The sequence below is a fragment of the Elephantulus edwardii genome, unplaced genomic scaffold (genome assembly GCF_000299155.1).
Source record: "Elephantulus edwardii isolate Elephantulus edwardi_28Jun2011 unplaced genomic scaffold, EleEdw1.0 scaffold00012, whole genome shotgun sequence".
NCBI classification, from domain to species: Eukaryota; Metazoa; Chordata; class Mammalia; order Macroscelidea; family Macroscelididae; genus Elephantulus; species Elephantulus edwardii.
In genome coordinates this window covers 17,404,996-17,429,112 of record NW_006399762.1, presented here as the reverse complement: position 1 = coordinate 17,429,112, position 24,117 = coordinate 17,404,996, and the positions used below count along the sequence as shown (strand labels likewise).

Below are 24,117 nucleotides of genomic sequence, written 5' to 3'. Positions count from 1 at the left end.
AGTACATAAGGAAAAAAAGTCTCTTCACCTGACTTGGTACATCAGAAATGAATCATAAGAAGGTACATCAGTGAGATTTGGGGTGTAGAGGGAAACATCTCCAAATTCATTCCCTCAGATTTTAATTTTCCACAGCTCTCATTACATGCAAAGAACAGAATCTCCGATTTTGTCTTGTTGTTGCTATGTACTGTAGAGTTAGAACCGACTCATGGCTGATCCTCCGATAGGTTTTCAAAGGCAGTAATCACACAGGAGGGGATTGCCTATCCATGGAGCAGCTAGTGGATTTGAACCATGTGCCTTTGGGATTGCAGTGCAAATTCTTACCTCTAGGCCACCAGAGCTGACTCTGCCTTATCTCTGTGTTGATTATGCCAATATTGGTTATCCAACATGAGGATACAATGAAGCTATCTACTCTTCCCTGGATGTTCAAGGCCTAAGGCCAAGTGACAAGCTCACAGCAAGTCTAAGCCCCAGATCACATATTTTGGGACAATGGGAGGATAAAAGTAACATCCTTGGAAGGACAGAGTGGTAAAATGTGATCTTGAGTCTATTCCACCACAGTTTAAAAAACAGCAACAACAACACAAACAAAATCCAAAAAACTCAAAACAGGTTTGTGTCACTGAAAACTAATGAGCAAGGACCAAATGAGCTGTGGGATGATATCCAGGATATCATGAAGAAAGCATAAGGTCATTACAAAGATTGTTGTTGTTGTCGTTAGGTGCCGTCAAGTTGCAGGCGACCCTATGAAGGAGAGTCCTCAACGCTTGGGGGTCTCTCATCCTCTCTACAGGTTCATAGAGTTTCCAGAGGCAAGCTATTATGGAAGTGGATGACACTCCTCCTTCCAAGCTTATTTTAATGGGGGAGCTCCATCCCACTCTCTTACAAAGATTGTTGTTGTTGTTGTTATGTGCCATCAAGTCGCCTGAGACTCATAGCCACCCTATATACAACAGCCCTAAACTCTGCTCTGTCCTGTGCCAATCGCACTCTCTGACACTCCCATCCCGATTACCCCAGTCACTGAATCAATCCACCTCATAGAGGGCTTTCCCTCCTGCGTTGTCCCTCCACCCTACCAAGCATGATGTCCTTCTCCAAGGACATGTCCAAAGTATGTTAGATGGAGCCTCAGAATCCTTGCCTCCAAGGAGCCACCCAGTTTAACCCTTTCCAGGATGAATGTTTGTTTTCCTAGAAGTCCATGGTATTCTCAATACTCTTCTCCAGCACCACAGCTCAAAGGTATCAATTCTCCATCTATTCTCCTGAGTTATTGTCCAACTCTCTGATGCATAACAAGTGATTGCAAAGGCCCTGGCTTGTATCAGATGCACCTTAGATTCCAGAGAGACACCATTGTTCTTCAGTACTTTGGAGAGTTCCCTAACAGCAGACTTTCCCATGGCAATATGCCTTTTAGTTTCCTGGCTACTGCTGCCAAGAGTGTTGATCGTGGAGCCAAGCAGACTAAAGCTGTGAATAATCTCAATCTCTTCATCATCCATCCTGATGCTGCCAATTGGTCCAGTGGTGAGAATCTTTGTCTTCTTGACATTGAGCCTCAATCCATATTGAAGGCTGCAGTCCCTGACCCTCAGGAGCAAGCGCTTCAGGTCATCATCAGTTTCAGCAAGCAGGGTTGTGTCATCTGCGTAATGCAGATTGTTGATAGATCTTCCACCAATCCTGATGCCACATTTCTCCTCATAGAGCCCTGCCTCCCGGATGATCTGTTCTGCATACAGGTTGAAAAGGTATGGAGATAGGACGCATCCCTGGCATACTCCCTTCCCAATTTTGAACCATGCAGTGTTTCCTTGCTCTGTTCTGACAACTGCCTCCTGGTCCAAGTATAGGTTGGAACATTAGAACGATCAAGTGTTCTGTCTGGGATTTCCATTCTTCTCAGAGTCAGCCAGTTTGTTATAGAGGGGAAAAAAGACCAAAATGGTGTCAGAAGAGACTCTGTATACTGTACTAGAATGCCAAGAAGCTGAGAAGAAATGAAGTTAAAGAGTTGAACAGAAGATTTCAAAGGGTAGCTCAGGAAGACAAAGCAAAGTATTATAACAAAATGTGTAGAACTAGAATCAGGAAAAAAAAATCAGAAGAAAAGAACTAAATTGGAGAACAAATTCAAGCCTCGAGTTCCAATAATTAAAACTGCTTTGGGCAATATCTTGATCCACAAAACATCAAAAGAAAATGTAAGGAGATTGAAGGAATTTTTCTTTTACTTTTCAAAGAGAAGATCGAACTGGGGGTAGAGATGAGCAGGGAGAAAAGTGCAAGAATGAATGAATGGGAATCCAAAATCTCTGTAAATGTACATTAAAATTAATAATTTTTTAAAAAGATTTAAGGAATATGGAAAATAGGCAAGAAGTCACTGTACATAACATAAATTAATAAACATTGGGCAAAATCTTCAAGATCCACAAAGCGTCAAAAGAAGATGCAAGGAATACGGAAGATAGGCATGAAGTCACCGAGTCAAAAAGAATTGACAGAAACAGAACCATTTCAGGAAGCAGCATATGAGCAAGAACCAAAGGTAGTAAAAGAAGACATTCAAGCTTCTCTGAAGAAATTGGGGGGGGGGAGGTACCAGGAATTGATGGGATACCAACTGAAATATTTCAACAGATGCAGACCTGGATGTTATCTCTAGGTAGTGTCAAGAAATACAGAAGACGGCAATCTGGACAACTGACTGAAAGAAATCTATAATTATTTCAACTCCTCAAAAAAGGTGATCCAACAGAGTATAGAAATTATTGAACAACACTGATATTGTGTAGTGGCACTGGAGGGCATGCAGCTTATGCATGACTCTCACTCCAGCCGTGGCCAGCAAGAGCTGCAATGTTTCAGGGTGCACAGACTAATGGAACTCAGTCATTAAGTCAAACATGAAAACTCAGTTTGTCTGAATTATAATGGAACACCTCAGGAGGCAACATTGCATGGTTTGGAAATTGCAATTATACTTCAAAGTATATATAGTGAATGAATGTGCCCAATTTGGATATGTTGAAGAACAGTAGGATTACCAAGGAGTATTTACATTTTTATGAGGATTGTGTTCTCACAACACTCAGAAGTGGCAACAAAGAATGTTCTGTCTGCCTGAAAAAAAGCTAGTTTCCAAAAAATAACTAATTGTCCTCATGGTTTAAGAACACCACATAACAACAAAAGGAATATTATTATTGTTGTTAGGTGCCATCAGACTGTCTTCGACACACAGTGACCCTATGTGTATTAGCTCTGCTCCCTGCCTTATCCTGAGCCAGTCTCACCGACAAACCTATCCTCATCACCCCAGTTAATCCAACTCATCTGAGATCTTTCTCTCCTGCACTGTCCCTCCACCCTGCCAAACATGAAGTCCTTTTCCAAGGACTGGTCTGTCCTGGCCATGTGCCTAAAGTATGCAGGACAGAGGTTCAAAATCCTTGCCTCCAGTAAGAAAATTGGTTTTACTCTCTCCAAGAGAGACCTAGTTATTGTCTTGGTAGCCCATGGTATGTTCAATAATCTTTTCCAGCACCACCACTCAAGGACATCAATTCTTCTTCTGTCATTCTTAGTCAGTATCTAGCTCTCTAATGCATAGCAAGTAATGGTGAAGACCAGGGCCTGGATCAGGTGAACCTTAGTCCCAGGACTGACATCATTACTCTTTAGCACTTTAGAGAGGTTCCTGACAGTAGACTTCCCCAGTGCAATTTGTCTTTTGATTTCCTGATTGCTGGTGCCAAGGGTGTTGATTGCGGAGCTGAGCTGAACAAGCTGAAATTGTTAACGACCTAAATTTCTTTTTTATCTATCATGGTGCTGCCAATTGGCACAGTGGTGAGAACTTTTTGTGTTTTTGATGTTGAACTTCAATCCATACTGAAGACTGCAGTCCCTGAACTTCTGCAACAAATGTTTCAGGTCCTCCTCATTTTCTGTGAGCAATGCTGTGTCATTTGCATATCACAGGTTGTTGATGAGTCTTCCTCCTATCCTGAAGCCACATCCTCTTCATAAAGCCTAGCCTTCCAAATGATCTGCTCTGCATATAGATTGAAAAGTTTTGGAGACAGGATGCATCTCAAACAAACTCCTTTCCTGATTTTGTAGCATGCAGTGTTTGCTCTGTTCCGATGACTGCTTCCTGGCCCAAGTAAGGATTATGCTCATGTAAAACAATCAAGTGTTCTGTGATTCCTATTTTCCTCAAGGTTAGTTAGCCACAATTTGTTATGATCCACACAGTCAAATGCCTTTCCATAGTCAACGAAACAAAGATAGATATTCCTCTGGTACTCTTTGCTTTCAGCCAAGATCCATCTGACATTGGAGATAATATCTCTAATGCCACAACCTGATCCATCATGTCAAGGGTTGGCTGGGGGATGAGTGAGGTGCTGGATGGTATGGGCGAGAGTGGAAGGGGATGCTGTTGGAGCAAGGAAAGTGATTGGGTGAGACACAGATTCCCAGGTTGAGTGTGGGGCCAATACTGAATCCATTAGTTACTTCTGTATGGGGGAAGTCTCTGCCATCTGCTCCTTTTGTTAAAATGTTTGTCTGTTAGGTATTGTTCTACAGTTGAGCATCCAGATTAATACAAACTAGGAAGAAGTTCTGGCCCCCCACTTCTTTTTTTTTAATTTAGGTTGTTTATTTTTCATTTCAATGAACATCTACAGAGATTTTGGGATTCCATTCATTCATTGTTGCACCCTTCTCCCTGCACAAACCCCTCCACTTCTTAAATAACAGACCTTAAAAAACTCTATGTATTTTAATATTGGTAATTATAAAAGCTATAGCTGCTACCATCAAATAATATATATTTGCTATATATTCAAATATATAGCATATATTTGAAATAATATATATTTGATAAAATAATATATATTTGAATAACAGGGAATTCTGATGGTATAATGTGTAAGGAGCTGTAGTGCTAACCCAAAAGTGCTGTTTCTGGTGGTTCCAGCACATCATATGATTGACAGTCTCTGGAGACATGCTGGATGAGTGGATTCCAACTGTAAAATAATGAGTTTGTGAGTGACAAAAGTAATTTTATTCTAGGAAGCCTGTAGCCAGTTTCTAACTCTCTTAATGTAGTAGTCTTATTCAATTGGTGTATTTATTCTCATTTCCAGTATGGAAACTGACCTTTGGAAAGAGGAGATAAGCTCAAGAGCCACAAAAACAGCAATGTTAGAGACAAACCATAAATCTGAGATGACCTAATTATTTCTTTGTTGTTGTGAGTCTAGTACTTCCAGATTCCCATTTAGAGTTTGACTTGTTTCACAACTATTTACTGACAACTTCCCTTTCTAGCCACACTCTGGTTTTAGGGATAGAAAGGTGACTATAGAGTAAATACAGAGTTCTTACTTGGGAAATCATGATGTAGTTTAGTAGAGGGGACCTACCCAAGATTCACATATTTTCAAAACAACGTGGTTGGCCAGAGATGAAAGACAAACTTCTATGTGCGTGCTGGAGAGAGAGGAAGGAACCAGCTCAGGTGTGACCAAGGAAGGTATGCAGGGAAGGATGTCACTTCAAACTGGAGTTAGGAAATGAGTAGAACTGAGAAGGAATAGATATGCCTGTCCCAAGTCATGGTATTTTCACTTGCTTCATGTGCCTATGAGAGTGGGACAATAAACAGTCTGAAAAAGAATGGATGCCTTTGAACTGTAAAGTGTGAGAAATGTATTGACTATACTATAAACTACCAAAAGAACAAACAAATCTAACTTGGACCAAGTGCAGCCAGGGCGTCCCTTAGAAGCAAGGATGGTTAAGACTTTGTCTCACATACTTTGGGCAAATTGTCCTTTAAAAGAGACATCATGTTTGGGAAGCTGGAGAGTCGGGGGGAAGAGGAAGACCCTTAAGAGAGCAGAATGGAGATTGTGAGAATAGTGCAGGATTGGGCGAGGTTTTGCTGTCTGTCTGTACACAGAGTTGCTGACTTGATGGATTTTAACAATGATTGTTTTAATCTTTAATTTAAGTGATGTTTCTGCAAGAGAAATTGCTATTTTCTGAATAAAGGAAAAATGAATTTGTTAATAAGTTCATTCTTAGAAAAAAGTACAATCCAACAATCTAATATGTAAAACAAAGGTAAATTAGCCCTCATTGAATTAAGTTGTTAGAATATGTTGCCCTTGGCCCTAGCTAGCACCAGGCATGTATAAGTATAGCATCTTTTCTTAGGAAATAAAAACAGACACATTTTTCAGCAGAAATCACAAATTTATTAACTCTTAAATATATCAATCAGTCATTTACCATTATGGCAAGAAATATATACAGTGTCCCATGGTAAACTGCAGTGTTTCAAAATGATAGAAGATAATAAATGTATAACTCATTTGTGGTGGAGAGGAAAAAAAATCACAATTTCTTCACATCTCAGTGTGGAAGACAAACTGGATCTATGATATTACTTCAACACCACATGCTAAGTTAAAAGTGTAAAAAACAAAACCAACAACAACAACAACAAAAAAAACCAAAAACCACTCTACATTCTACTAGTTTTTTTTAAAAAATACATGTATGCCACTTATAGCTGCTTCACCAAAAACAAAAAAAAAAAGTAAAAGAAAAGTAAGAGAAAAAAATGAGGCCATTACTTTTTCACAGATCTCATTGGCAGGTTAACATGGCTCAATACATTTACTGTATATATTTATTTTAAATATATATTGTTTTAATTGGTGTAATAATTATCTGAAAAGCTTCAATCCATCTACCGTACATCCACTAGCAACAATAGCTAAGGTGATCAATAATCAACACAGAAAGATGAGAGAAAAGGGGGAGGGTTCTTTTTGTTTTTGTTTTAGAAATAGTCTTCCAAAGATTCTGAATTTCTATTGTGAAAATAATCCTGATGACAGATGACTACGCTGTGCACTATATATCATTTCAGGGAAGAGAAAAAGTCTCACAGGGGTCAGAAGAAACAAAGGAGAAATGAGAAGCACAAGGTAAACCTAGGACATTTCCCTTTCTTTTCTTTTTTCTTTTTCTTTTTTTTTTTTTTTTCATACTGGAGAACTCTAACTTCTTGCTGGAAAATACTGTTCCTCTGACACAAGAGAGAAGCTAAAAAAGCACCAGTCACAAAGAACAAGTTCAAAAAACAAATGAGAATGGAAAACATGCCCAGGCTTTTATAACGGCCATAAACTAAATGGTGACAAGTAGGCCTCACATCCCAGCAAGAAGAAGTAAGTGTGTTTGTACAAAACATTGATCTGCTCTCAATGTTATTCTCCTGGCAATTGCTCCAATCAGTAAGCCATACTGAAGTTACTGCAGGAACATACTTGGCTTTTATCGTAAGTTTTGAACACATTCTATTACTTTCATCAGAAGATACCTAGGTGCAAACAAAAGCCTAAGAAAAACCGAAAGCGTTGCAAATCTTAACAATATTTTCATGGGCCCTGAATATGATTGAAAGTGCTGTTTAGCTATCTCCAAAAGACTTCAATTTGACTTTGCCTAAGTTATGAAAGTGCAACTTTTGCTTTTTTTCCACACTTGTGTATATATATATATACATATAAAAGGTAAAAAGGAAACAAACAAAAGAAACCAGAGAATAGGACAAAATGAAGAAAACGGAGCACATATTTGAGAAATTAATCAAAAGCTCAATTCAGTGAACTCACTGGAACAATTTGAGTATATCTTAAAGTCACCAAACTAGTAAATGATGTGAAATTTTCCATTTTACATAATTTGATAAAAAAGTGAATGGCTTTAGATGTTACCAAATTGGTTCTGACTTCCACATTCATAAATTATTTCATTCATGGTATCAATCCACTTGAATTGTTTAAACAAAACTTCTGGTGAGAAATCATCCATTTCAACCAGGATTACACCAGGAAACTGAAGTTATCATTATGAATTGATTTTTTCTTTCTTTGCATTTGTTTTCACACAAACGTGCCAAAACAGATTAACAGCAAAGAATGCTAAAAAATTTACATTTCTCTTACAAACTGTCATTTAGAGAACAATAATGCTGAAGTATATTAAATCTTGGCATAAACAGAGAAATTTGATGAATAACTTGGACTTGGAATATCATGGAGTTTGCGTGTGTGTGAATGGGGTGTGTCTCTGTGTATGTCTGGCCTCCCCCCTATTGTTTGCCAACAGTGATTTAAGTTTACATGGAACATCTCCATAGTTGAAGTGTAAACAATGAATAGGAAGGAATATATGACAGGATGATGCATCACATATGCATTACATGGAGGGCCTTCACTACTTCATGCACTCAGAAACATGCATGAAGAGGAGGAGAGGACGGTCCAGGTTACCATCCAGGTGCCTTGAAAAGAGAGAATGCAGAAGTGGCACGGTTGATAGTTAGCTGAAAAGAGAAAAGGGGCAGGTGGTGAGAAAGAAAGGATACATTTTTACAAAAGGTCATGAAGCAGTTTTGTTAGTTACAATTTTACAAAATGATTATATAATAGATTAAAGGTCCTGCATACCACAGATCTTTTGATCATTATGATAAAACACACAATATTAAAAAGTCAGAGATAATTACCTGTAAATTTAGTCACACGAAGCTAAGTTAAAAATAAGGGGTAAGGCTTCTATCACACCATTAAAGTCCAGGCAATATTTTCAAGCATTCACATTATTAAACAAATAATAAATGTATATTATTGTGCAGTTGAAACAGACCCAAAGTTTAAGTATACCTTTATCAGCTTTTGCCATTATTCTACAACTCTTTGGACAATCACATCTAGAAGTCAATTTAACAAGGGAGATGGCCTCAAAGGAGAAGAAAACACAAGTATTCGTATTTAGTCGGAGGCCTCTTTTCTTTAAATCAACAGGTCAGAGCATTATTTCCTAAAAGCTCTGACAAGCTTCAGTGATTTGAATGGGGAAGATATTCAAAAGGCACCACGCTGAATTTTTCTAATTCAAGTTTAAGGCATAAATCTTTAAAAACAACACAAGCATGAACTTAATTGCAGTCAACTTTCAGTTATCCTTTGGAACGACCCACTTAGTGAGTTTTAAATTTCAGCTTGACTTTCTCCTGTGACCTGATCTTAGAACCAAATACTATTATAACTTAGTCAAGCATGGCAAATTATTTTATGTATTAGCTGTAGCCAATCAAGAACAGGAATTATCACCTTTTAGAAAAGCAGTAAGAAATTAGAAAATCCCAAAGCTTAATAAAAATTAGGCACGGATAATTGAGAGTTGTCTGAATTGACCCAGACATAATTGACTTTTGGGGCCATTACTTGGGGCCATTATAGAAGGATACATCCATATGTTAAAGAAAGGATCTTCTCAGTGCTCATTGCTTTAAAAATAAAGATTACACCACAAAATGGGGCTGAACATTTAGACTCAAGAGCTCATGCATAATGGAGATGAATTTTCAAGGACCTTGAATGATTTTCAATGAATATAATGCAAGAGAAAATCTCCTCAATGGAAGGAAAACAACCATGCAGCGTTTCATTAGCTCCAATTGCAAAGCCTGGGCGAAGGAGGTTACTTACAAAACCCATATGAGAATGGTTTTCAGGTCTTAGATGTTTTGCCACAAAGAGGTGTTTCCTGAGAAGTTTTCTTTCCCATTTGGAATACAGGATGGCCTATTAAGAGAAGCCCCATTTGAGCCACGTGGCATAAAATGAAGTTTTCTTGAATAGGCTTTATTCCATAAACAACACATCAGGGAATTACAGAAAAACATAATTCTTTAGTACTATATGCATGTAATCGCTTCTATGTTAACTCGTAATAGGTGTTGTGCCTCTTTGGGGTTAAAAACAGAACAAAAACAATACACACAAAAATGAATATGTTACTTATCTACATATTCTTTTTTTTTCTTTCTCTGAATTACATAACAATTGTTAGGAACTTGAGTCTTATCCTACTATTCCAAAATTTAACAGGCGTTCCTTGGGAAGAGAACCTGGAATGACATTGTTCTGGAGTGGGCCAAACTTCTGGTGAGTCTCAACTCTCATTCTTGTTTTCATGTAACCTCACGTTCCTGATGTAACCTTATTTCTTATTATTCCCTTGAACCCTGTAAGAGCCAGCCATATCTATTTCTTGTCCTGTACCACACTAAGCTAAAATCCTGAGTTATACCTTTTTCCTCATGATGCTCTTTGAATATCTTCTTTTTTATTTATTTTTCTCACTCATCTTTTAACAGTGTTCAAAATCATTCTACTTTCTCCACAAAGGGTGCTTATAACAGTTTGCAATAGTCTTAATTCATTGCATTCTACTGGTTTTTCCTTTGGTATGAGCAATTAGATGCTTTCAAAACTAGAATAAATGTTCCTTGAGTCTTCTATCGTGCACTGTATTTGGCACAGGTTAGGAACCTAGGAAAAGTGCAATAAATATTTGCCTAAGTGTAGAAAGGGATAGCAAACACAACATTTGAAAGACACAGCCATAGCACAACATACACTGAAATACCACATTTGCTTCCCTGGTTTTTCTGAATTTTTCCTTATGCATATTACAAAGCCTCAGAGATACTCAATAAAATTTAGCCCTTAATATTTTATAAGTCATTTAGAAATCTTTTTCTAGTCCTTCCTGTTAAATTCCTCTTCTATGCTAAGTGACAATATACTCACAACTATTTTTATCTTACTGTACAAATCCCTCAGATTTAACCACAATAAAAATCAGTATGATAAGTTATCCTTTAGTTTCTATCTACAATCACTGTTTACTGCTCAATGCCAAGTTTCAACCTACAAATGCCTGGTTCGACGGAACTGCTAGCTGTTAACCACTGGTGCAACTGACCACCAACATAAACTCACATATGCCATGCTATTAACAATGGGATAAAGAGAAGCTGCTGATCATGGTGAGGACAGTAACAAGGACACCTATAGACTTGGAATATTTACTTGATGGGTACTGTTGGTGAGCCCGAGCGATGGAAATGAACATTTTGCCACTTCCCATCCCGGCGGTGCCAGACTCGGGTCTCTTCTGACTGCATCGTCTTTGGCATTCCACTGCCATCCATGTACTGTGTGAGCCTAATATAAGCTATGCAGGCAGCATCATCGCCTACCAGGTGGACATGAGGGTTCAGGATAATAGTGTGGATTGGTTTATTGCTTTTAGATAAAGCTGAAAGAGAACAACATGAGAAACAAAATGCAGTTACTCTGTAATAAACAAAATCAGAAAAAAAAATAGAACCAGTAAATGTGACATCAATCATTCAGCTAATTGTCTCTACTACCTGTGTATTAAGTATTGTGAAAAGTATTAGAAAGATAAAAAGAAGAGAAAAAGCGAAGACAGTCTGCTCTTTTTAACTCTCTTATCCTGTTTGCAGGTAATATATACACCACTCTGGATACTTTCGTTTACTAGGCGATAAAGCTGGAGAGATGTGCTTATTTATGATGGGAAACGGGTAGAAATAGAAACTGGCCTCAGTGCACGGAATTGTTCCTGCTTTTCTGGTAGATGAACCATTGCGGTATGTGCTTTTTTTGGCAGTTGCTGGTGAAATATATGAGAAGTGGAAATATTGTACGGCAGAAGCAGCATCCATTTCCTAAACAACATGCCTCCAGAAACTCCATGAACTTTGATAAATGCCCATAGTTGCAGAGGGACTTCAGGCTTTTTGTTCATAGGTTTGCTATGAGTCATGCTCAACTCGAAGACAATCAACAACAACTATAGTAAAGCCTGAGGCAGCCAAACTCAAGTGCTGTTTTGTTTTTCCAGGTCTCGCAAATTCTCTTCCTTTTTCAGTGCACAGTCTTAACATTTTTTCTACAACTCCTTTTCATGATAACAGGAGTTCCTGGTTTGACAGGTTTCCACTTTACAGAGTTCTGACTCTCATGGGTTTGACTGTTTCAACCACAGAGATCTTTATCTCCAGAATGAAAAAAAAAGCTGGCCATTACAGAATCCATTTCATGATAGTCCAGTTGTGGTCACCTAAGAAAACTCCAAATGTTGGTGTAGGGCCACAAAGGCTGGTTCTGATCCTCTACTGTTTTTCCTTTTTTTACTGAATAATCCTGTAATACAAAAGCTTTGTCTATCTAGTTGTTTGAATACACAAGTGGCTCGTTGGAAGAAAACTTGGGTAATCTCCTCCTGTGATGTATGCAGCCTTAGAAATCCAGTGGTGGGGGGTGTCAGCTATGAGTGGGTTTAGACTCAAAGAGAGAGGAAATGTATGCAGAGGAGTTCTGGCCGCCTAGTGGCAAGAAGTTGCACTGCAAACCCAGAAGCCAATTATACAGGAAAAGGAATTAATTTAACAGGTCCTAATTTAAGCATCCATGCTTAAGCAGACAATCTAGCTGAGGTTTACATTTGCTGAAAGTAAGCCTGATTATTACAATTGTTGTAGTGCACTGTTCAACTGTAGAGTTGGAACTGTTCATAGCAACCCATAGCTGACCCTCCAGCAGGTTTTCAGAGGCAGTAAACTGCAGGGCACTGGATTTCCCATCTTTCTCCCGTGGGGAAGCTGGTGGATTCAAACCACATACTTTTGTGTGGTAGCACAATCCTTACCACTAAACTACCATAGCCCTATCACTGATATTTTTCTTTATCTCTGTGGAGTGATTTCACTTTGTGCAGGATGGAGAAACAACACAATACATATGGCTTTCAGCAAGAAAAGCAAGGATAAAAGTTTTTACAATATCTGATTTATACTAATTAACTGAAGACCTGGTGGGTTTCACAGGAGGAGGTTTGTTTTGTTTTTATGCAATTATCCTCAAAATGTGGCTCTCTCTTTTGAGCACCCTAAAATTCCTATAACTTGAACTTATATGTATATATATCTGTTTACTCATTTTCATTAATATTTTACTTTGAAAATACGCACCAAGTAAGTTTGAAAGCACTTGTCTCTTGAATATTCTAGCATACTGTAGTTTCTTTTTTTTCATATATAAAGTTTTAGGGAGAAGTTACATTTTTGGCAACTTATTTCATAGCTCATGTCACAGAGATCACTGGAACTTAAACGGGGTCTGTTCAATTAGTATTGATTTTTATGCAAAATGAAACATTGTACAAAAGGTAGAAAATTTCGCTTGTCATTTTTAAAAATTTCAAATGTAAAAAAATTTTACTGTGTAAAATGTTTGTCTAAGATAAAAGCGTTCATTGCAGAATAGAGCCAAAGGATCTGCAAATTTGGAAGAAATTGAAAGAGAAGTTGGAAAAGGCATATTACTAAATTTAGAATAAATGTACCATTTTCAAAGTAGAATCGATGAAAGTCCATCCCTTCCACTAAATTACCCAGTGCTTCGGGTTCAAAGGCAGTAAGGCCTGGATCACAAATTTTTCTGTAAGAAGAAAAATAATGAAAATAATTAGTAAAGAGGAGTTAAACAATTTTACTGTTTTAACATGCATATATTCTTATTTATCCACAATCAGTAAGTAAGCATGCATATGTGAAAAATATAAAACTTCTATTATAGGCATTGGTAGAGTGGATGAGGAGAGAGTTTCATAGGACATTGTCTAGATACATTGAAAGAACTAGTTTATGTAGATGATAATCTATCATAATTTTAAGAGTCTCTTTTTTTTTCTAAGGTGAATTCTCCAGATTTCCCCTCAGTCTTTCCGAGTCTTGGCTTCAGTCTTACCTTCTTTTAAATGATTTCCACACCCTATAAAATTATCTGTGGTGAAATTAAATATTTGGGACAATTTTTGGTGGATCTCATTTTCTGTGCTCATGTCAAATATATGTAATATAATGATTATGCAGTCAGGAGTTGATTTGTATTCTATACTCCTGAAGATCTCCATCATATTTTTATTGTTGTTGTAATGTGCCATCAAGTCACCTTCAACTCACAGCGACCCTATGTACAACAGCTCTGAACCCTGATCTATCCTGAGCCAAACTTACTTTCTCTGACACACTTACCCTCATTACCCCAGTCACTAAATCAATCCATTTCATCGAGGGGCTTCCTCTCTTGTGCTGTCCCTCCAACCTCCCAAGCACAATATCCCTCTCCAAGACCTAGTCCCTCCTTGCAACATGTCCTAAGTCTGTCAGATGGAGCTTCAGAATCCTTGCCTCCAAGGAACAGCCTACTTTCACCCTCTCCAGGATGAACCTGTTCTCTTAGCAACCCATGGTATGTTCAATACTCTTCTCTAGCACCACAGCTCAAAAAACAATCTCTATCTGCCTTTCTTTTCTCCTGAAGCCAAGATGGTTAGAACTTCTACATTTTAAGTTGGAAGCAAGAGTGGCATCCACTTCCTAAACAACATGCTTTTGGAAACTCTATGAACTTTGAGAAATGATAGATATCGAAAAGCTTCAGGCTTTGTTCATAGGGTCGCTCGCTATGAGTCATGCTCAACTCGATGGCAATCAACAACAACAACATACTAATATAGAAGTAAATGAAAAGCATTAGTAAAGAATTCTGAGAGAAGAAAATTTGAGTGTTTCCATGAATGATCAGGAGGTTTCTCATGTGCAGGAGGGTTACAAGCTAAGGGTGTGTTGTTAGTCATGCCCAGTGGCCTCTGGCTCATACACAATGGAAAGAAGTGTTTCCACCTTCATGATCAATTATGGGTAGGACTGTTGAAGTCCACAGTTTGTGCTGGGTGGTTTTTGGCAAGCATATTGTCAGACTATTCTTTTTAGTCTGTGTTAATATGGAGCTCTGCTGAAGCTTGTTCAGTGTCACAGCAACATGCCCGGCCTGCAGTGATGAGGGTAGGTTTCTCAGAGAAGGTGATATGAAATCTGGGCTTGAAGAATTAGTAGTTTATTAAGTAGAGTAAAAGGTGAGAGATTTTTGGACAGTAGTTATTTGTGCCAAAGTGCAATATAGTGGAGGAACTTGTACCTTACTTCATGTGGAAATCCCACCATCTGAAGCTAAACATTTCTAAACTCTTATAATAAGAGTATGAAAAGATAAACTCACAATGATTCTTCAAAGTGCTGTATTTTCCAGATAGTGTAAAACTAAGGCTTTTTAAAGAGTAGTTTAAAATGAGAAAATCACAGTGGTTATTCATTGTTCAAAGAAAGCCACAGGTCAAAGGCAGAAAAGGGGAGGGGTGGATTCTCAACTTTTCCTCTGCATACCTGGTGTGTGGGTATTTTCAAACTTCAAGACAAATACATAGAATCTCTTTCTAAGGAGGAAAATGAGAAGAAGAGTGTTCCTATGGCAACTGTAACTTTTTCTGCCAGGGCTATTCTTTTCTCTTGAAATAATGGGTTTTGGTTTTCAACATCAGTGGACCAAAATTTCTTATCACCTTATATGAACACTAAGATCATCTGAGAATCACTTTTTTGCATGACCAGCAGAAAAGAGTATAGTTGAAAACTTACTAGCCTTTTCTGTCTCCCTCTGTGTCTTTCTCTACTGCAATTTCAGAGACATTAATAAGAGATCCAGAAAATGTCGCGTGGTGTGTGTGAGTATGTGCTCTGAGCAGGAGTTCTAAGTTCCAGCTGACAGAACTACACCAATCTATGCCAATCTCCCAAATGGAAGCTTTTGGATTATCCCTGGGCCAGAAGATACAAAATCAGGCCAGATTATAGGCCTTCATAGGTAAAGGAATTAGTAAACTGATGCAATCCCAAAGAGCAGTATTATTAATACATTCTCCTTTAGAGTCTCTGAGAATATAGAAAGTGCTCCACGTTTGCCTGGTACAATTGTTTCCCACTATATAACTGAAGTCAGCAACACTCAAAATCCAAACTAAAACAAATAAACAAACAAAAACCAGCAAAATGCCCTTGTTATCATCCCACAGGGGAATTCTACTGCAAAGGAGATTAACAAAAGTAATCCTCTGCTTTTGGAGAATGAAATAGGTCTAACGAGGTTATTTCAGCAAACATAAGAAAAGAGCTGCAGGGTATATGGCAGAGTTCTAATTAATGATTTAACTGTTTGTTTCTGACAACAAAAAAGGTTATTTTTACTCCATGTCTTACTATCTATCTCTTCCATTCCAAGTATAGGCCATGTTAAAAAATACAACACACACACACACACACACACACACACACACACACACACACACATATGCATGTACATATATATATCTGTACATATAACTAAACAATTTCTAGAGAGCTCTGGTAGCCTAGTGCTAAGGAGATGCACTGCCATCCAAAAGAGATGTGGTTAGACTATACCAGCTGTGCTGCAAGAGAAAGATGGCCATCTCCTCCAGAACAATTTACTGCCTTTGAAAACCTACTGCAAGTTCAGCTATGAGTTGATTCTGACTCCAGGACATGCAACAACAATAACACCACTTAAACTCATTCGGGGGGGAAAAGGTGGGTAATCTTCTTCCACGTGATTTACAGCCTCTGAGAATCCACTGGAGGCTAAGTTATAAGTTGGTTCCTACTTGACGACACAAACAATAAAAACAACAACAATACAAGCGAGCATATAAGAAGTAGCTTTCAGATTTATTTTTAAATTTAGTCATTTTCTCCTCAATTTTACACTTGGTCATCTATTTCTAACTAAAAAAAGTAACACTTGCTTATATAATATTTGGAAAGAACAGGAAAGGAAAGAAGCTGAGGCAAAATAATTACACATAATTTCATCTCCCAGAAAGAAATTCTTTATTCTTTTTCTTAAAACCAATTTGGCATACTTTACCCCATTTGAATGCTTTTGTCTTGTGGAGCTGAAATAAGTATACATATTTCATATTCTGCCTGATTGTCTCTAAATGCATCATAACCATCTTCTCAAATTACTAGACACTTAGAAACATGTAGTGTATCCAAGGTACCAAAAAATTACTTAGCTGTCACATCACACACATACGGATGAACTCAGAGGCTGTTTCTATTTTGCACTATTGCTTCAATAAACAACTTTCTTCATAAATCTACCCATATGCTAGATTTATAATCTATGTCTGTGATAAATTTTTCCTTCCTAAGTCTAATTACGCTGTTGTTGTTATGTACCATCAAGTTGCTTGCGACTCATAGCAATCCTATGCTTAATAGCTCTGAAGCCTGTCCTATTATCCTGAGCCAATCTCACTGTCTCTAAGACTTCTAACCCCGTTCCCCCAGTTTCTGTATCACTTTATCTCATCCTCTCTTGCACCATCCTTACATTCTTCCAAGCATGACATCCTTCTCCATGGACTGGTCCCTCCTGGCAACCCAAAGACATGGAACTACCAAATCCCTGCCTCCAAGGAGCCACTTGGCTTCTCCTCCAGGACTAACCTGTTAATTCTCTTGGCAGTCCATGGTATGTTCAATCCTCTTCTCCACATGAACCTTAATAAAAGCTTTCTAGCACTTAATACTTAACTGTGCTTGCCTCTTCACCATCTTGAGAGTTTCCTTCCGTTTCTACTCCACCCTGAGGTGTAAGAAAGTCACCAAATTCCCACCTTAAGTGATGCTCCCGCATCCCACTGTTATGATGAGCAGGAAATGTTTGTTTTCAAACTTGCATCAGTTTAATTAGTGGGCATAAAAATGCTTTTATTCTTGTATTTATATTTCCTCCTTTATAAATACTCCATGTCCTTTCCCTACTTATCAATTTTATTTGCTCAGTAAAAATGATTTTTGCCACATTTTGCACATATCATCCCAAGTTAATTGTTTCCTATCTTTAGTTTTTTTTATTTTCATTGAAGTATACATATTTACACACCAAGGCAGTCTAGTTATTTTCTCATCTTCTGATTCTATACTAGAAAGACCTCTCCAAACAGAGAGCAAATGCAAGTATCTTATTATTTTCCATCCATTTAAGAACTCAATTTACTATATGATGAAAAAGGAAGGCTGAGATTGTTACCCCACATGACTTTGGAATTTGTTTTTTTTAATTTACTAGTTTATATATAAAATTTGAATGCATTATTTTCCAGAACAGATTCTTTTTATTCCCAAATAGCTAACTTACCTGACTCTTATCCTTTAGGCTCTATTTATCTGGATGGTTTAATTATACTGGAGCAAAGTAGTTTCATTAGATCAACTTTAAATTAAGCATCATTGTATCCTTTTTAAATGAAATCTTACCCAAGAGACAAACACAAAAACACAAAATAGATAAAAGTAACAGTGTACTGGTTGAAAAATAAGGGCCTGCCCGGATTTTCCTTTCACCGACCACCTCACTGAACTATGATGAAAAATGTTTCTTAAAACAAGAAAAGAAACTTCTTGGGAGCTCTGGTGGCCTAGTGGCAAGAAGCTGCACTGCAATCCCAGAGGCATGCAGCTTGAATCCACCAGATGATCTGCTGGAGAAGGAGGGGCAATCTCCTATACCAGTCAGATCCCATTTGACAGTACACACACAAAATTAATAAAATAAAAATGAAAAAAAGGAACTTCTTTTATTTAATAACTTCTTTATTGTTTCTATTTGTGAGTTTGGTTTTGCTTTGTTTTTACTGTTTGTGCTTTCTTTGTTTTGTGCCTTTGTTTCCACAGATTGCTCTGTCTGGAAATCCTTTCCTTCAAATACAATGGTTGGGAATTATTACTGTGGATTACTAAAGATATTCTCAACCCTGGATTTAAAGCACTGTTTCCTTTCTCTGACATCTTAAATAAATGAATATATTTGGCTCTTAAGGGACATGAAGCCACTTACAAGTTGAGATGAACTTAATTGTGGACCCATCAAGTCTGAGCTTAAATATCCAAAAATTCAAGTACTTTGAAGAATGTACTTCTATAGAAAATAAATTTACCAGCTTCAGTAAAATAAACATGTCTGTACTCACGTGTAAGCTTCAAAGTCTCCATTGTTGATTGCTTCAATCAGTTGCTCAGTGACTTTGATAATTTCTTGCTTTCGTGCTAAAGGCAAGAATACAGATTTGGGTGAGAATAAGGACAAAAACCATAAATATATTATTCTAATAATGTTGTTAATGTATGTCAGCATGGTATTATTGGGTATTAAGGCACATCCCTCATGCAAATGAGGTTCTATTCTCTCCACAGTGTGCATCTCCAGGAACCTAGATAAACAGCACAGACCTCTCTCTTCTGAGAACCTATTGGGAACACAGCTCCTCAGATACACTCTTGGATGACTCAGAATCTGCATTTTAACAGGACCCTCAGGAGATTTCTGGGCACATTCATGTTTGGGAAGCATTGCAACAGCATTTGGGCTTTAAAATTATTCCTTTTGTGAGAAAAGAAAAATTGTTTTCTAAATTTATTCTGTCAACTCAAGTTTCTGAGCTTTCCCCCTTAACAGTAACTGTTTTTTTTAAAGAATCCTGAGAAATATTACTACATGCACACACAAACACAATCTGAGATACAGCTAATATACATTACATTAGAACAAAAATGATATAGTGCTTTGAGATATCTAACTGTACATAATTATTTGCATCTTCTTAATGTTCAGCTAAACCAGCTCTAAAAAAACTGAGGACATCAAGATTAATTGTTCATGCGTGCAGTTTAGTAAACTAAACTCAGAGAGACATATGAGTGTTACTGGTAAAATAAGTAGATAATCTGAAAGATCTAGGCTAGTTCTGTGTCAACATCTACACCCCCAGTCATTATCTGTTTTTCACAATTGGTGAAATAGTTCATATGTGAACTGGAGCAGCTCTCACTTGCTAACTACACTATGATTCCATTTGCTTCAAGTGCCCCTTCCCGCTTTTGATGGCACAGATGGCTTATGTTTCACTGCTAATGCAAAAGAGCCATTTCAAGAGCCTACTCAGTGATTCCACAGAACATAGGTGTGGTGATCGCTTCTGCTAATATTACAACCAAGAAAACTTTCTGGAACATTCCTACTCAACACGCAAGCAGTTTCCATGAGTCGGACATGACTCACCGCATCTACCCACAACACAGCGGATCACTCACTTGGCAATTAAGTATATGTTTTGCCACAAGACATCTTCAATTCTCCCAAGTTATTACTTGTTTTAAATAGTTACTAAATTTTATATATGCTGTAATCTATTCTCTCTCCATGTTTAAATGAAAAGCTCCATGTGGGCAAAGACCAAGTTATTTCATTGTATAAGCATTGCCTAACATCTTCCAATAAAAGTGATGTTCAGTTAGTCCTCAAGTTCATCAGGTGTTTTAGTGATAACACGGCTTGATTTTAGAACACTTTTCTGTCATTTAGGGATTCACTGTATAAAATATATTAAACTCAAATTTCATTCAATTTCATTTCAAGGACATTGTGACACTCCTTTAAAAATCACTGGAAACAGACTGAGATGGAATCATATACGGCGCTTTCAATCTATCTTAAAAATAATGAGTCTGCCACGCATTTCAGTAAAAGCTGGTCTGCTTTTACTCCTATATTGATTAATGTGAATCACTTTACCACCTTTTCCTCCAAGAATTCAATTTTCATTAGGCAAAATTTAAGCATATATAACATGTTTACATTCCTTATTTAAAAGAAATATTCTGTAAACATAATTTTATGTTGGTGAGACTGTGTAAGGCTATCTCATAACAAATCTAAGTCATTAATGTCATAATATCTCACTATTAAAATATAACAACCTGTACATGTCTGTAAAATGGCTGGCTGCAAATAACGTTAAAACCCGTAATGAAGAAAATCACCGTATACATTAAAATTCACATTTACATACATAATTACCATGCATTTATATACAATAACATAAAACAGGTATTCTTACCTCCTAAAGTACCCATCTACACATAACATTTCTTGCCCTCATTCATTTGATTGATGGTTATCCACAATATGCATAGCATCAAAACATACTGATAGAAGTAGTTCCAGGGAATAATTCTGTAATAGGAATGCTGCCAATGGTGCATTTTAGCTTAATCTAGTTAGGCAATACATGATTCATCTGTCTGTGGCTTCAACAGTATGAACATTTGGCAAAAGCACATGACAGCTGACCTAATTCCTGGGTATAAAGGACATCAACGAGGAGGAGTCAGGAAACGAGATTAAGAAAATGCGGCTGTACAAAACTTCCTCTGTATAATAAATCCTACTTTAAAACTACTTAGACTTTTCAGTATGCTACATGACTTGACAGGTCAAACTGCAGGTTAGAAAACCAAGTCAAATTCTTTAAAATATTAGATAAAGATAACAAAAAAGAAACACAAAATATGGGGTTTTTTAAAGTTTTTTTTTGTTGTTTTTGTTTTTTAAAGAGCTCTATGACCACACTACTCATTGTACAGAACGTAACAAGTTCAGGGTCACTTTCTGAAGATGTGCACATCCTCACAAATATAATACAGAATTACAGAACTAGCTGTACTTAGCCATGTCTCACTCTTGGAAGCCCTATGGAAATTCATCAGTTCTCAAATAGTTGACATGCCACAGCATGCTTGATTTTGGGTCCTGTATGATCAAAGTAATGCAAATCAAATTCTCTCCTCTTACACTCAGAAATAATGGTGCTTTCACTGGCAAGACAGCAAATGGGAATTAGCCAAAATGCTTCTGTGCTGTGTCATCATAAAAGCAACATGACTATTTGTCTTAGGAGGGGTCTAGAAGTTAGGAATCTTGAGAGTTTATTTCCTTGGGCAAAGGGAGCTTAAGTGAGTCACAGGCAGCATATGACAGCTAACTCTTGAAAGAAAAGCAGAAGGCTGGAGATGAATCACTTATGCAAAGTAGTTTGTTTGTGGTTGGAAATGTCACCACAGGCCCAATATTTGTCCTGGAGGAAGAAAGAGGGTTTGGTGCTAGCTCCCTAGTTCTTCTTTTTCATCAGCAGTGAGGCTAGGGACAGCCACTGTGCCAAATGACTGGATGCCCCTGTTTCATGGAGAAGATCATCCATTACCTGGTCTTCCTGCTATAATTAAATGTGGGGAGTCTTGTGTTGGTAAATTCTATATCAAGAAAGGAGAGAGAGTGTCAGTCAGGAGGGAGATCTAGTGACCAGTTAGAGACTTCTCCAGGAGTGATAATGCCAGTTTTAGGTGTAATGTGTGTTTGATTCAGGCCATGGTCTTTTTGATCACTCGTTATGCATCTGAGAGACAGACAATGAATTAGGATGACAGAAGAATTGATGCCTTTGAGCTATAGTGTTGGTGAGGAGTACTGAGCATCCCATGGATGGCCAAAAGAACAAACAATTAGGTTTTGGAGAGAGTGCAGCCAGAGTGCTCTCTAGAGTGAAAGATGATGAGGCTTCACCTCACATACTTCAGGCATGCTGTTCGAAGGGGCTATTTCTTGGAGAGGAACATCATGCTCAGAAAGGTAGAGGACTGGTAAAGAAAAGGAAGGACCTCAACCAGGTAGACTCTCACGGGAGTTGCCACGGTGGGTTCTAGTGTGTCAGGAAGTGTCAAGACAGCACAGGATAGGGCAGGGTTCAGATCTGTTGCTCACAGCATCACTATGATCATACTCAACTTGATGGTACCTAACAACAACAAGTGATAAGGAGTGACACTTCCATCTCCTAGGCCTGTGGTTCAAATCCACCAGCTGTTCCACGTGATGAACTGTGAACTCTCTCTCTCTGCAGTTAATTGCTACTGAAAACCTTCTGAAGGGTCAGTGATGAGTTGGTTCTAACTTGATGGTACATAACAATATCATTTCAGTTGGTGGGGTTTTCTCTGTGCAGCACAAGTTGTAGCCATCTTATAACTAGCCATTTAATTATACATTATTTAAACACAAGTAAAATTTTGCTAAAATAATTTAAAAAAAATGGTTGGAATGTACACTGCCAGAAAACTTCCAGAAAGTCAAACAAAACTTAGAAGAGGACATGGAACAAAGGATGTGGTTACTGATGTCAGATGCATCTTGTCTAAATGTAGAGAACACCAGAAAGATGGTTTATGGGCTGTGCAAAGGCATTTGACAGTGTGCATCATGAAGAATCATGGATAATATTGTAAGTAACGGAAATTACAGACTATTTAATTGTGCTCATGGAGAATCTGTGTATACTAAGAAATTGTTTGAATAGAATAAAAGGGAGGAAAATGTGTTAACTATGAATGAATGGAAATCCAGGTTTTCTGTAAACTTTCATTAAAGAATTAATAAAAAAATAAAAGAAAAAATAAAAAAGTTTAAAAAGGGATACTGCATGGTTTAAAACCAGGAAAGTTGTCAGGGCGGTATTATTTCACTTCTTGTATGCTGAGCAAGTAATCTAAATTATATTAAGAAGAATTTGACATCAGGGTTAGAGAAAGACTCAATATTTGAGATGTGCAGATGATACACCTTTGCATGCTGAAAGCTGAAAGACTTGAAATATTTACTGATGGAGATCAAAGTCTATAGCCTTCAATATATATTACACCTCAAAACATAAACAAACAAGCATTCTCACAACTGGATCCATAGATAACAACATCTGGCAAAACAGAGAGAAGACAGAAGTTGTCAAGAATTTTATTTTACTTAGATCTCCAGTAAGCACTTACGGATGTGGGGTTATTGTTGCTAGATGCCACCGAGTCAGCTAATACTCATACCCACCCTACAAACAACAGATTGAAACACTTCCTTATCCTGCATGTTATCACAGTCTCTGCCATACCCGCCCACTGGTGTAACCACTGCCAAACTCGTCTTACTGAGGGCCTTCCTCTCTTCTGCTGACTTTCTACTTTTCCGAGCATGGTGTATTTTCCCAAAGACTAGCTGCTCCTGACAACATGCTCAAATTATGTGAGATAATCCTCATCTCTAAGGACCGCCTTGGTTGGACTCCGTCCAGACAGATTTGCTTGTTCTTTTGATAGTCCTTGGTCTACCCAATGCACTTCTACAACACCATAATTCAAAGGCAGTGATTCTTCTTTGGTCTTCCTTTATTTACTGTCCAACTTTCAGATTCATATAAGGTAATTGAAATACCATCATTTGGGTCACATATACCTTAGTCTTTACAATGATATCCTTGCTCTTTAACACTTTAAGGAGGTACCTGACAGCAGATTTGCCCAATTCTTTT

General features: G+C 37.7%; 1 protein-coding gene across 9 annotated transcripts in view; it reads right to left on the bottom strand.

The window, feature by feature from the left end:
- Nucleotides 1–8,208: 8,208 nt before the first annotated feature.
- LOC102861251 (calcium/calmodulin-dependent protein kinase type II subunit delta-like) overlaps nt 8,209–24,117 on the bottom strand; it is a 413,849-nt gene continuing 397,940 nt past the window's right edge. For 7 of the 9 annotated variants that reach the window (XM_006881073.1, XM_006881074.1, XM_006881071.1 and 4 more), the window contains 3 exons: nt 18,901–18,976; nt 13,348–13,442; nt 11,000–11,232 (listed from right to left, as the gene is read on the bottom strand). In XM_006881073.1, the coding sequence (XP_006881135.1) occupies nt 11,000–11,232; nt 13,348–13,442; nt 18,901–18,976 (404 nt within the window). Of the gene's footprint in view, nt 8,447–9,643; nt 9,711–10,999; nt 11,233–13,347; nt 13,443–18,900; nt 18,977–24,117 lie in introns of those variants that run through there. The other 2 variants (XM_006881078.1, XM_006881072.1) reach the window with 2 other exon arrangements.